General features: G+C 37.1%; 1 protein-coding gene across 2 annotated transcripts in view; it reads right to left on the bottom strand.

The window, feature by feature from the left end:
- The window catches only part of ETFA (electron transfer flavoprotein subunit alpha), a 112,419-nt gene that overhangs the window by 83,048 nt on the left and 16,947 nt on the right, over positions 1 to 12,424 (bottom strand). For both annotated transcript variants that reach the window (XM_077128477.1, XM_077128476.1), the window contains exons 3-4: positions 9,161 to 9,242; positions 8,978 to 9,060 (exon numbers count right to left, since the gene is read on the bottom strand). In XM_077128477.1, the coding sequence (XP_076984592.1) occupies positions 8,978 to 9,060; positions 9,161 to 9,242 (165 nt within the window). The remainder of the gene's footprint in view (positions 1 to 8,977; positions 9,061 to 9,160; positions 9,243 to 12,424) is intronic.

The following is a 12,424-nucleotide window of genomic DNA, read 5'->3' as shown; positions in this document are numbered from 1 at the left end:
GCTGGTAAAGGACTATTGTGAGGCCACTGAAGGCATAATGCTGACCAGATGCCACAGCTGTACACATGCACACCAAGCGCCCCATGCCTTAGCACATACCAGGGTTACGCTCCCCCAGACCAATGCACCCACACAGCCATATCCTCCCTGGCCACTGGGCACCCGTGTTCACAAGCATCAGCATAACATCACCAACCTGCGCCTATACCTGCCCTGAAACAAATCATCGCACTGAGTGCTCCACCCACTACCCTGCACCATGCTGTACAACCATCCCGCAAACAAAAGACCTTAGACTACTAAAAGAAATCAACTCCCAAAGTAAATCAATCAATATATTCAATTGCCACAAAGACAGCAGATGATCACTAAGCATGTCACAATGCAGACAGATACAGCCCTACCTAATGACCAAATTAAAACGCCAGAGGAAACACAGACGTTGGAACTAATTAAAGATGGTCATACAACTCGACTTAAGTGTGGTAGCAAACAACATGAGGGAGATCAAGAAGAGAGAAAATGAGCATAAAGAGGAATCTGAAAGAATAAATGAAAAAATAGCAAAATATCACAGATTGAAAACTCTAATGACCAAATAAAAAACATACTACAGGCACACAACACCAGATTTGAAGAGACAGAAGAACGAATAAGTGATACAGAAAACAGGAGAATTGACTTCAAAGACTCAAAACAATAAATGGCAAAAAAGATGGAAAAAATTGTAATGGAACTCAGGGAAATGATAGACAAAACAAAGCACAATAAGAATCATTGGTGTCCCAGAAGGACAAGAGAGGAGTAAAGGGCTAGGAAGAGTAGTTGAGGGTATAATGGGGGAAACTTCTCAACCCTCAAAAAGGACATAAGTATACAAGTCAAAGAAGCCCGACAAACTCCAAACAGAATAAATACAAACAGGCCTTCCCCAAGACACATACTAATCAGTCTGTCAGATGTTGAAGAGAAACAGAGAATCCTGAAAGCAGCAAGAGTCAAACAACCTACTACATAGAGGGAAACAAAATAAGACTGATTTCAGACTACTCATCTAGCACCCTGGAGGCGAGAAGGCAGTGGTATGATACATTCAAGATTCTGAAAGAGAAAGATTTCCAGCCAACAATACTGGACCCAGCCAAATTGTCCTTCAAAACTGAGGGAGAGATTAAAGTTTTCACAGACAAAGAAGTCCTGAAAGAATCTGTCAACAAGAGACCGGCCCTACAAGAAATACTAAAAGGAGTTCTGCAGGGTCAAAAAAAAAAAGACAGGAAAGGGAGGTCTGGAGGAGGGCACAGAATTGAAGAGTACCATTAAGGGGAACTTAAAGAATACAAAGAGAAAGAGGGAATGAATATATAGAGCTGATAAATAAAATTAAAAAGATAAGACGGTGGAATCAAGAAACACATTTACAGTAATAACTTTGAATGTTAATGGACTAAACTTATCAATTAAAAGAAACAGATTGGCAGAACAGATTAAGAAACATAATCCAGCTATATTCTGCTTACAAGATTCATCTTAGACATTAGGATACAAATAGATTGAAAGTGAAAGCATGGAAAAAGATTTTCCACATAAGTTGTAACCAAAAGAAAGCAGGAGCATCTATATTAATATCGGACTAAATAGACTCTAAATGTAAAGACAAAGGACACTATACACTAATTAAAGAGTAAATTCACCAAGAAGATATAACAATCATAAATATTTATGCTCCCAATCAAGGAGCTCCAAAGTACATGAGATAGACATTGGCAAAACTGAAAGAAGCAATAGATGCTTCAGCAGTAATAGTAGGACATTTCAATACACCACTCTCTTCTACAGACAGAACAACCAGACAGAAGATCAACAAGGAAATAGAGAAGTTAAATAACTTGATAAATGAATCACATCTAACAGACATATATAGGTCATTGCACCCCAACGCACAGGGATATACACTCTTCTCTAGTGCACATGGAACATTCTCCAGGATAGATCATATGGTGGGACACAAAACAGGTCTTTATAAATTTAAAAATATTGAAATTATTCAAAGCACTTTCTCTGATCCCAATGGGATGAAGCTGGATCTCAATAACCACCAAAGAACGAGAACATTCACAAATATTCGGAGATTAAACAGCACACTCTTAAACAACCAGTGGGTCAAAGAAGATATTGCTAGAGAAATCAGTAGCTATCTGGAGATGAATGAAAATGAGAATATAACTTATCAGAACTTATGGGATGTGGTAAAGGCAGTGCTTAGAGGGAAATTTATTGCCTTAAATGCTCATATTAAAAAACAAGAAAGAGCAAAAATCGAGGACTTAACATCAAACCTGGAGAACTAACCCCAAAGCACATCGAAGAAAAGAAATAACAAAGAGAAAAATGAATGGAAGAACAAAAGAACAATAGGAAGAATCAATAAACCAAAAGTTGGTTCTCTGAGAAAATCAATAAAATTGATGAGCCACTAGCAAGACTGACAAAGAAAAAAAGAGAGGGGATGCAAATAAACAAAATCAGAAATAAGAAGGGGTGTGTTACCACAGACCCTGAAGAAATAAAAGAAATCATAAGATGATACTATATACACATATATATATGCCAACAAACTAGACAATTTAGATGAAATGGACAAATTCCTGGAGACACACAAACAAGCTACACTGACTCAGGAAGAAATAGAAGCTCTCAACAAACCAATCACAAGTAAAGAGATTCAATCAGTCATCAAAAATCTTCCTAAAAAGAAAAGCCCAGGGCCAGGTGGCTTCAGAGCGGAATTTTATCAAACATTCCAGAATGAACTAACACTAATCCTGCTCAAACTTTTCCAAAACACTGAGAAAAACAGAACTCTACCTAACTCATTTTATGAAGTTAATATCATTTTAATACCAAAACTGGGTAATATGCTATAAGAAAGGAAAACTACAGGCCAATCTGCCTAATGAACACAGATGCAAAAATTCTCAGTAAAATATTAGCAAATCGAATCCAACAGCACATTAAAAGAATTATACACCACGATCAAGTGGGGTTTATACCAGTAAAGCAAGGATGGCTCAACACAAGAAAATCAATTAATGAAATACAGCACATTAACAAATCTAAGGAAAAATCACATGATCATCTCAATTGATGCTGAAAAGGCATTCAATAAAATTCAGCATCCTTTTCTGATAAAAAGACTTCAAAAGATAGGAATCAAAGGTAATTACCTCAATATGATAAAGGGAATATATGAAAAACTGATAGCCAGCATCATACTCAATGGAGAGAGACTGAAAACCTTCCCCCTAAGATCAGGTACAAGACAAGGATACCCACTGTCACAATCAGAGCAATCAGGCAGGACAAAGAAATAAAAGACACCCAAATTGGAAAGGAAGAAGTAAAAGTCTCATTATTTGTAGATGATGTGACACTATACTTGGAAGATCCTGAGAAATCTACAGCAAAGTTACCAGAGCTAATAAACAAATTCACCAAGGTGGTGGGATACAAAATTAATGTGCAAAAATCAGTAACATTCCTATACACAAGCAATAGCCTAGCTGAGGAGTCAGTTAAGGAAAAATTCCACTCAAAAGTGCAACTAAAAGAATCAAATATTTAAGAATGAACTTAACTAGGGACATAAAGGACTTGTACACAGAAAACTACATAACATTGCTAAAAGAAAACAAAAGAGATTTAAATAGGTGGAAAGATTTTCCCTGCTCATGGATAGGAAGACCAAATATAGTAAGATGTCAATTCTACCCAAACTGATCTACAGATTCAACACATTACCAATCAAAATTCCAACAACCTACTTTGAAGATTTGGAAAAGCTGACTACCAAATAAATCTGAAAGGGAAAGAGACCTTGAATAGCTAAAAGCATCCTAAAAAAGAATAACGAAGTGGGAGGATTAACACTCCCTGACTTTAAAACCTATTATAAAGCCACAGTGGTCAAAACAGTATGGTACTGGCACAAAGACATAAGGATTGACAAATGGAATCAAATCAAGGGTGGAGAAATAGACCGCCTAATCTACGGTCAACTGATTTTTGGCAAGGCCCCCAAATCCTTTGAACCGGGACAAAATAGTCTATTCAATAATTGGGCATGGAAGAATTGCTTATCAATGGCGAAGAGAATGAAAGAGGATCCCCATCTTACACCCTACACAAAAATTAACTCAAAGTGATTCAAACACTTAAATATAAGAACTAGCACCATAAAGCTTCTAGAAGAAAATGTAGGGAAACATCTTCAAGACCTAGTAGTAGAAGGTAGCTTCCTAAACTTTACACCCAAAGCACAAGCAACAAAAGAAAACAAATAGATAAATGGGAACTCCTCAAAATCAAATGCTTCTGCACTTCAAGACTTTGTCAAAAAAGTGAAGAGGCAGCCTACTAAATGGGAGAATATATTTGGAAATCACATATTAGACAAAAGCTTGATTTCCCAGATATACTAGAAACCATACAATTCACCAACAAAAGAACAAACAATCCAATTATAAAATGGGCTAAAGATACGAATAGGCATTTTTCTGAAGAGCAAATACAGATGGCTCAAAAGCATGTGAAGAGATGCTCATTTTCACTGGCTATAGGGAAATGCAAATCTAGACTACAATGAGATAACACCTCACACCTATAAGAATGGCTGCTATTAAACGAACAGGAAATTATAAATGTTGGAGAGGATGTGGAGAAACTGGGATACTTATGCACTGCTGATGGGAATGTATATTGGTGCAGCCACTATGGAAGACTGGTGGCGCCTTAGGAAACTAGGAATATCGAGCTGACTAACAACCCAGCAACAGCACTACTTGGTATATTCCCAGAAGATCTGAATGCCACGACAAAAACAGATATTTGCATACCAATGTTCATATCAGCATTATTCACAAAGCCAAAAGATGAAAACAAACCAAATGCCCATCAACAAACAAGTGGATCAACAAAATGTGGTATACACATACAGTGGAATATTAAGGAGCAGTAAGACAAAATGATGTCCTGAAGCACATGACAAGATGGATGAGCCTTGATGACATAATGCTGAGAGAAGTTAGCCAGACACAAAAGGTTAGATGCTGCATGATTACACTTTTACGACCAGCATAAAGGTATAATCAGAGGCTTATAACACAGAATATAGGAGACTTAGAGATACATAGAAGCTAGAGATGGGTGAACCGTTAGCTAATACGGTTGAACTCCAGTGTAGGGGAACAGATAAGAGTAAAGACTCTCTCTACTCACTAGAGAGTCTGCAAGTAATATTACCATATGGAAGATGAACAAGATTGAAAGGGGTTGTATAGACCTATGTGTCCCACTGATTAACACTAGAAATATGAATTAGTTCTCGCAAGAATTACTTCAAAGATATGATTCTTATATAAAGACTGTTTAAGTCCAGGGTACAGGGGAAAACTGCTATTGCATGCTATGAGTTATGTTCAAAAGGAAACCATTAGCACTACCACAGCAACAGCAGAGGTAAATAATGGATGGAGGGACAAGAGTTAAGAGAAGGTTTAGAATTCCTATTTGGTGAGGGTGTGTTAATGATTTTCTTTCTCTTGGGAACAATGAAATTTTTTAAAATTGAGAATGTTGATGGACTGTGGTTTGGGTTCTCTACATGATGCCCGATGAATGCAGGTAGTTGAAGGATGCACTGATGGAGAAGTAGATTGGCAAATGATGGTGTATACTTATGAACGAAGGTTGTACTGCTACAATAAGGAAAAGTCATGAGGCAAGCAATAATGTGAATGAACATGTGGAACACTTGGTGAGATAAAATAAGCCAGAAACAAAAGAAGAATGGTATGGTCACCTTTAGAAAATGCTTTTAAGAAAACAGGGGCCTAAACTGTAAGCTTTTAGAGCAGACATATTCAGTACGGAATGGTGATTATTATTTCTGGATTTGGAGAGACCGTTTCATATTTATAACCTGATATTTACAGACAAGAATGAAGCTGAACAAGGTGGAGTTAAAGTAATTCAGAACACAGGGGTAAGGAAGACAGTGTCTATATTTTAGAACCACTCTTTGAGACCAATGGAAGAAAGGTTTACTTGATTTGGAACTGAAATGTTCTGTAGTGCATAATCTAATTCAACCTATCTGTTTAGCTCATTTGTACAACTGAAACACAGGAAGCATAGAATAAGAAAGAGGTCCTTTAATCCTGTATAGATTATTGTAATGCCTGGAAACATCCTAGAGTATATTAAGCAGATGATCAAAAAGTATTGGCAAAGTCCCCTGAGGGAGGGGAGAAAGCATATGGAACTATTAAACCTTATCATCCCGGAATACTCTGATACTGCATCAAACTTGAGGGATATCCAAATCACTAACCCATGCCCTCAATCATGAGGCTTACTCTTCTGAAGCTTATGTAGATAGCATAGAAGTTTAGACTACCTATAGCCATGCATAAGTATTACTTCTGGAGGACCTCTGTGGCCTCAGTATCGCTAAGCTGAACTCTGCAGGTGAAATCATTGCCCTTCCTCCCACGTGGGACATGACACCCAGGGATGAAAGTCTCCCTAGTGACATGGGAGAGGATTTCAGGGACGAATCCAGACCTGGCACCATGGGATCAACAATTACATCCTGACCAAAAGGGGGAAAAGAAGCGTAATTAATAAAGTATCAGTAGCAGAGTGAGTTCAAATACAGTCGAGACGCTACTCTGGAGGGTGCTCTTATGCAAGCTTCAGAAAAACCTTGCTACCTTATTATAACCAGCCAACCCCCAACCAGGACCATTCCAGCCAATCCTAAAGAACACACAGGGCAACATATAAGATTCCACAAACGTTCCAGGCACTAGAGTAACCTACAACCTTCAGATGGGTCCCTGGTCCAGATAAGTCCTGAAACCTCACCCAGCCTTTCCAGAACATCAGATAGTTCCATCTCCCTACCCCATATTAGTGACAGACCCTCCCAATATCAAAAATTTAGAATTACCATAGCCCAGACAACCCAAAGAGAGGCATGGAAAGATCAAAGGTGACAGTGGAGTTAAACAGAGAAGTTAGGATTTAACAAATGTATATGAATGGTGAATCATTAAATTGATATCTCTTTTAGTCCCCAGTATTTTAGAGCAGCTAGAAGTAAAAACCTAAAATTCTGAAACTGTAACCCATGTCAAAGTCTGAAATATGTTCTACAGCTAATTGTGGTGCTGTGCTTTGAATTTTACAGCTTTTTTGTATATATGCTATTTTCCACAGAAGAGGAAGAAAAAAAAGTCAATTGTGATGATGAAAATATTTAAGCCATCTAGCCTACTATATTCTGGAGCACCTGGAAGGAAAATATGAGAGGATCATACGGTAGCCAGCCCTTGACAAACTCTGGGATCTGTCCTGTAACTACACGTTGAAGGGTACTTTCAAACTATTGCCTTTTTATTTCTTTGCTTTGAATATATGTTATACTATACAATTAAAAAAAAGTTAAAAAAAATCAATGGTACACAAAAAAGTTAAAAAATTAAAAAACAAGCAAAAATGTTTAAATGAAAAATTTAAAAACACAAAAACAAAACAAAAATAAACTAAAAAATCAAACTATCACAGTAACAGAACTGTGATTAAAAAGGGGAAAAAGTGAACTCATGACAATTCACAGAGGAAATAAAAATGAACATAAACATATGAAAAAATGTTCAATCTAACCAGCAATCAGAGAAATGCAAAACTAGATATAACTATTCACCCATAAGACTAAGGGAAAAAAAACAGTAAAATGTGTAATACCAAATATTGACAAGATACTCTGAAATGCATCCTTTTAGGCAACCAATTTAGAAATATATATCAAAATTTTAATATATAAATAAGCTATTGCAGAACTCTATTTTAAAAAGATACTAACAAATGTATACAAAAATGTATGCACAGGGATGTCTCCTAGCATCAAATCTTGTAAATGCACAAAATTAGAAACAACCTAACTATCCTTCTTGGTTAAAATATGTCCCATAAAAAATGAGACAGACATATTATGAGCTAGTATCTTCATGACATACTACTTAAGTAAAAACCATTAGTCACAAATCAATTCCTGCACTATTATTGCATTTTGGACATAAAAACATATTTATACAAATTGTACAATGTTTGACTCCATAGAAAGAGGCCTAAAAGAACATATAATTTTTAAAAGCAGCAGCCCTGAAGCGGGAGAGTGAACTGGCGATTAAACAGGGGATGTGGAGGCTTTTCTCTGTGCATTGCTGAATCATATACATCCTTCACAGTAAGTTTACAACTTATTTTATAACTTTAAAAAGAAAAATAAAGACTAAAATCTGTAGATTGAGAATGGAATAAAAGAATGACCATAGAAAAAACAAGACAGACCCACTGACATATTCTACCTCTTGGACTCTCCCAGCTTCATACAGACCACTACCCATCTGTTAACACATTCTTTCTTCAGACATATCACAAACCACATGATCAAATTACAGCTTTCTTTACCCTGAGGATATCTTCAACCATCTCACAACCTTTCCCAAATACCCCAAGTAGATAGAATTTGGTCTTTCTAAATATTCATCAGCCACACAAATAAACCATACTTTAACATATGTTACTTACATAAATGACATTTGCTCTCTCTCTCACACACACACACACACACACACACACACACACACACACAGTTTAACTTGGTTTTTAAACAAAGATAATTTTAAGATAATAATCTAAAGAAAGTCCAACAAAATGGTGACAACCTGAAAATGATATTCTGACAGAAATTATGACAACAATGTGAAAGAATAAATTTTAGCAAAACTACCACATTAATTCAGAAAAATCAGGATTTATTATCTGTACAATGTCTGTCGTACATTTTCTCACAATGAAACCTAACCCTTCCAAGCAGCGATACCAGATTCCTCATTCTCAGTCCTCTCACCTTTCCAAAGGCAGATGCTCCAGCACAGATGTGTGTATAACTGAATTGCTTCTGAGTTGACAAAATCAATGGCGTCAGTTCCTCTGAGAATTAAACACATTTGATAAACACATTTCATAATATACTCATCTTCATCCATTCAAGCATAAGTACACAATCTACTTTTTCCAACTGAAAACTCACCTGGAAGAAGACCTTTGTACACATCATGCTGAGCCACGAGAACTTTTGTTACACCTGCTACTTTACAGAGATCCTGTGCCACCTGTGATTAAAAGAGATTTTAATTATCCCTCTAACAGAAATATACAAATAGAGCCACCACCACAAATACCAACAGAATTAGAAACAGACTGTTACTGAGGAGTAAAAGAATATATACCCTTTAACAAAGAAATTCTTATCCCAATTGATTTAATGGCAGAGTGACTTTATACAGGTCTACTACAGCGGATTTTTTGCAAATATTCCTCACTTGAAAAAAAAAAAACTACTGATAAACCAAAATCAACATGGCTCTATTCAAATTTAGATGTAAACTGTGCTCTTTATTTTAGCTCAAGGCAAGTGCAAGTTCATCGTTTCAGAAATGGTGAAAATGAGGTAATGTTTAGGTCCTCTCTCTCTCACAATAACAGCACAGTCAAAACATTTTGCATTTAGAGTTTCCTAGAGGTAAAAAACAGGACTTAACCATCCTGGTTTATAGGCCATTGTACTTTACTTAGCCATTGTAACTTTATTTGTATTTTATTTAAAAATAATGTCTTGCTGATTTTCAAGTTAGTGAACCTGGGAAAACATTATGTAATAGCCCATTGTCAACCACTGAGTTCCTGTCTCTGTACATATATTTAGCTATGACAAAGCAAAATATTTTCAATTTTAATTCCTCATTTTTCTTCTTCTGAATCAGGATGGGGTTCTGAAAAAGCTTTCCAACCTCTCCAATTTTCAGCATAAAGAAGACAATCAGAATTTCCCTTCTAAAGATCCTTAATTACAGCACGACTGGTTTCTACTTTAGCAGAGTCATCAGCCATGTTACATCTTCTGTCTCCTTGTCTACCTCTACACTGACTTGCTGATTCCCTGATTCCCTGATGAGTTGGCATAAATGGCTGCACCTCCTGTCCCCCTCAAAGGACTCTGAAGTTGCAACATTCACTGAAAATAGGACACAGTGAAAAAATACCTCTAGTGGATTGAAGTTCAAGTTGGTGGAATGACATGCACCAGGGTTCTGTCCCCCACAGAACCTAGAAACAACCATCAAAAACCGACAGAATTTGAGGAAGCCAGGAGAGAAAGCCACCAGATATCACCATATGCTTTTTCAGTTGACAGAAAAACACTGAATGTCATCAGCCCTTTCTTGAGTCAAGGTATGTTTCCCTGGATGCCTAAGTTTGGACATTTTTATAGCCTCAGAACTATAAGCTTAGAACTTAATAAGTTCCCTTTTAAAAGCAAAAAAAACCCAGAACTGACAGAAACATTTTTCTCAAGCTCCAGAAAACAGTTAAGGAATGCAATAACAGAGCAAGCACAGTGAAGAAAAAGGCTATTGAAAAGAGGCAGCATTTCCACATACCCTGGCTGGCCCCTCTGCTTGGAAGAGCTGGCCCACACTTCCAGTGCGGATCCCTGGTCCTGATTCTGGATGGCACAGAGTAATCCTCATGTGCAATACTGAGAGCATGTATGTCTGGCCCAGTCTGTCTGGTGGGGGCCTGAGAGACTCACCATCCTTGCATGTAGATGGCTGCTCACAGAGCTCTCCCAGAGAATGCTGTGGGAAAGCAGTCAAGTCATGCTGCCTGGAGCAAGGGACTGCTGGCCGTAGGCCATACAGTGCAGTGCCCATGACCAGGAGGCAACTGTTCCCTAGGGTAGAGGGGTCATTCAGATTCATGCGAACCACATGCACATGCCCAAGACAAGACTCCTACACAGAAAGGATCTGGGAAGGCCCCAAGTTTTGGCCTGGAGCTATTATCTAAACTCATAGTATGAATAAGCACTAAAAGAGAGCACTTGCACAATCCAATCTGCAGACATTGGAGAAAGGTTATCTTCTTTTTTTCCTCCTCTTTCTCCTCCTCCTCCTCCTTTTTTTTCATTAGCTCCTGGTAATCAAAGGATCTCTGTCATATTACTAGCTGGATACAAGCTAAGGAACAGATGCCTCAGAGTCTAAATTCCAGGAATAACACATTAAATATCAAAATGTTCAGATTTCAACAAAAAGTCACAAAACATGCAAAGATAAAGGAAGGGATGGCCCAGCCAAAGGAGAAGATTAAAGCATCACAAATAATCAATGAGGAGGACAAGACCTGAGACATACTTTGAAAAAATGGTCCTAAATATGCTCAAAGCAAAAAAGGAAATCATGGACAAAGAACTAAAGGAAATTGGGAAAATAACAGATGAACACAAAGAGATTATCAATAGAGAGATGGAAATTATGAAAAGGAATCAGAGCTGAAGACCACAGTAACAGTAATAAAAAATTCCCTAGAAGGGTTCAAGAGCAGATGGGAGCTGGTAGAAGAAAGAAGTAGAGAACTTGAAGATAAGATAATTGAAGTCATTCAGTCTGAGGAGCAGAAATTGGGAAGAATGAAGAAAAGTGTACAGAGCCTGAGGAACCTGTGGGACACCATCAAGCACACCAATATGCACACTTGGGAATCTAGAAGGAGAACAAAGATAGGAAGGGACAAAGAGAATATTCAAAGTAGTGTTTGCAAGCTTCCCCAATTTAACAAAAGACACAAATACACATACACATCCAAGATACTCAACAAACTGCAAACAGGAAAATCACAAATAGACCCATAACACATGTTATAATCAAACCGCTGAATGCCAAAGAAAAAGAGAGAATTCTGAAAGCTGCAAGAGAGAAGCAATGTATCACATACAAGGGAGCCCCAATAAGATTAAGGACCAATTTCTCACTGGAAATCAATAAAATTCTCATATTTATTAAAGGGCTGAAAGTAAAACACTGCCAACCAAGAATTCTATATCCAGTAAAACTGTTTCAAAAATGAGGGAGGATTAAGACATTCTCAAATAAACAAAAGCTCAAGAAGTTCATTACCATTAGACAGGTCCTATAAGAGATACTAAAGAGAGTTCTGCATGCTGAAAGGAAAGGACCATAAACAATAGATTGAAGTCACATGAAATAAAGATCTCCAGTGAATGTAGTAACACAGATAAATATAAATGCCAGTACTATCATATATTTGGTTTGTAATACCATTTTTCACTTCCATTATAGGATACAAAAGACAAATGCATAAAATGTAATGATAAATCAGTGGTTTGGACTCATAATGTATGAACATGCAATTTGTGACAAGACTATAGAAAACTGGGGAACAGGGTATATAGAAACATAGTTTGTATATACTATTAAAGTCGACATCCAAG

This window comes from Tamandua tetradactyla, chromosome 14, assembly GCF_023851605.1.
Source record: "Tamandua tetradactyla isolate mTamTet1 chromosome 14, mTamTet1.pri, whole genome shotgun sequence".
Taxonomy (NCBI): domain Eukaryota; kingdom Metazoa; phylum Chordata; class Mammalia; order Pilosa; family Myrmecophagidae; genus Tamandua; species Tamandua tetradactyla.
This window is presented reverse-complemented; position numbering and strand designations above follow the sequence as displayed.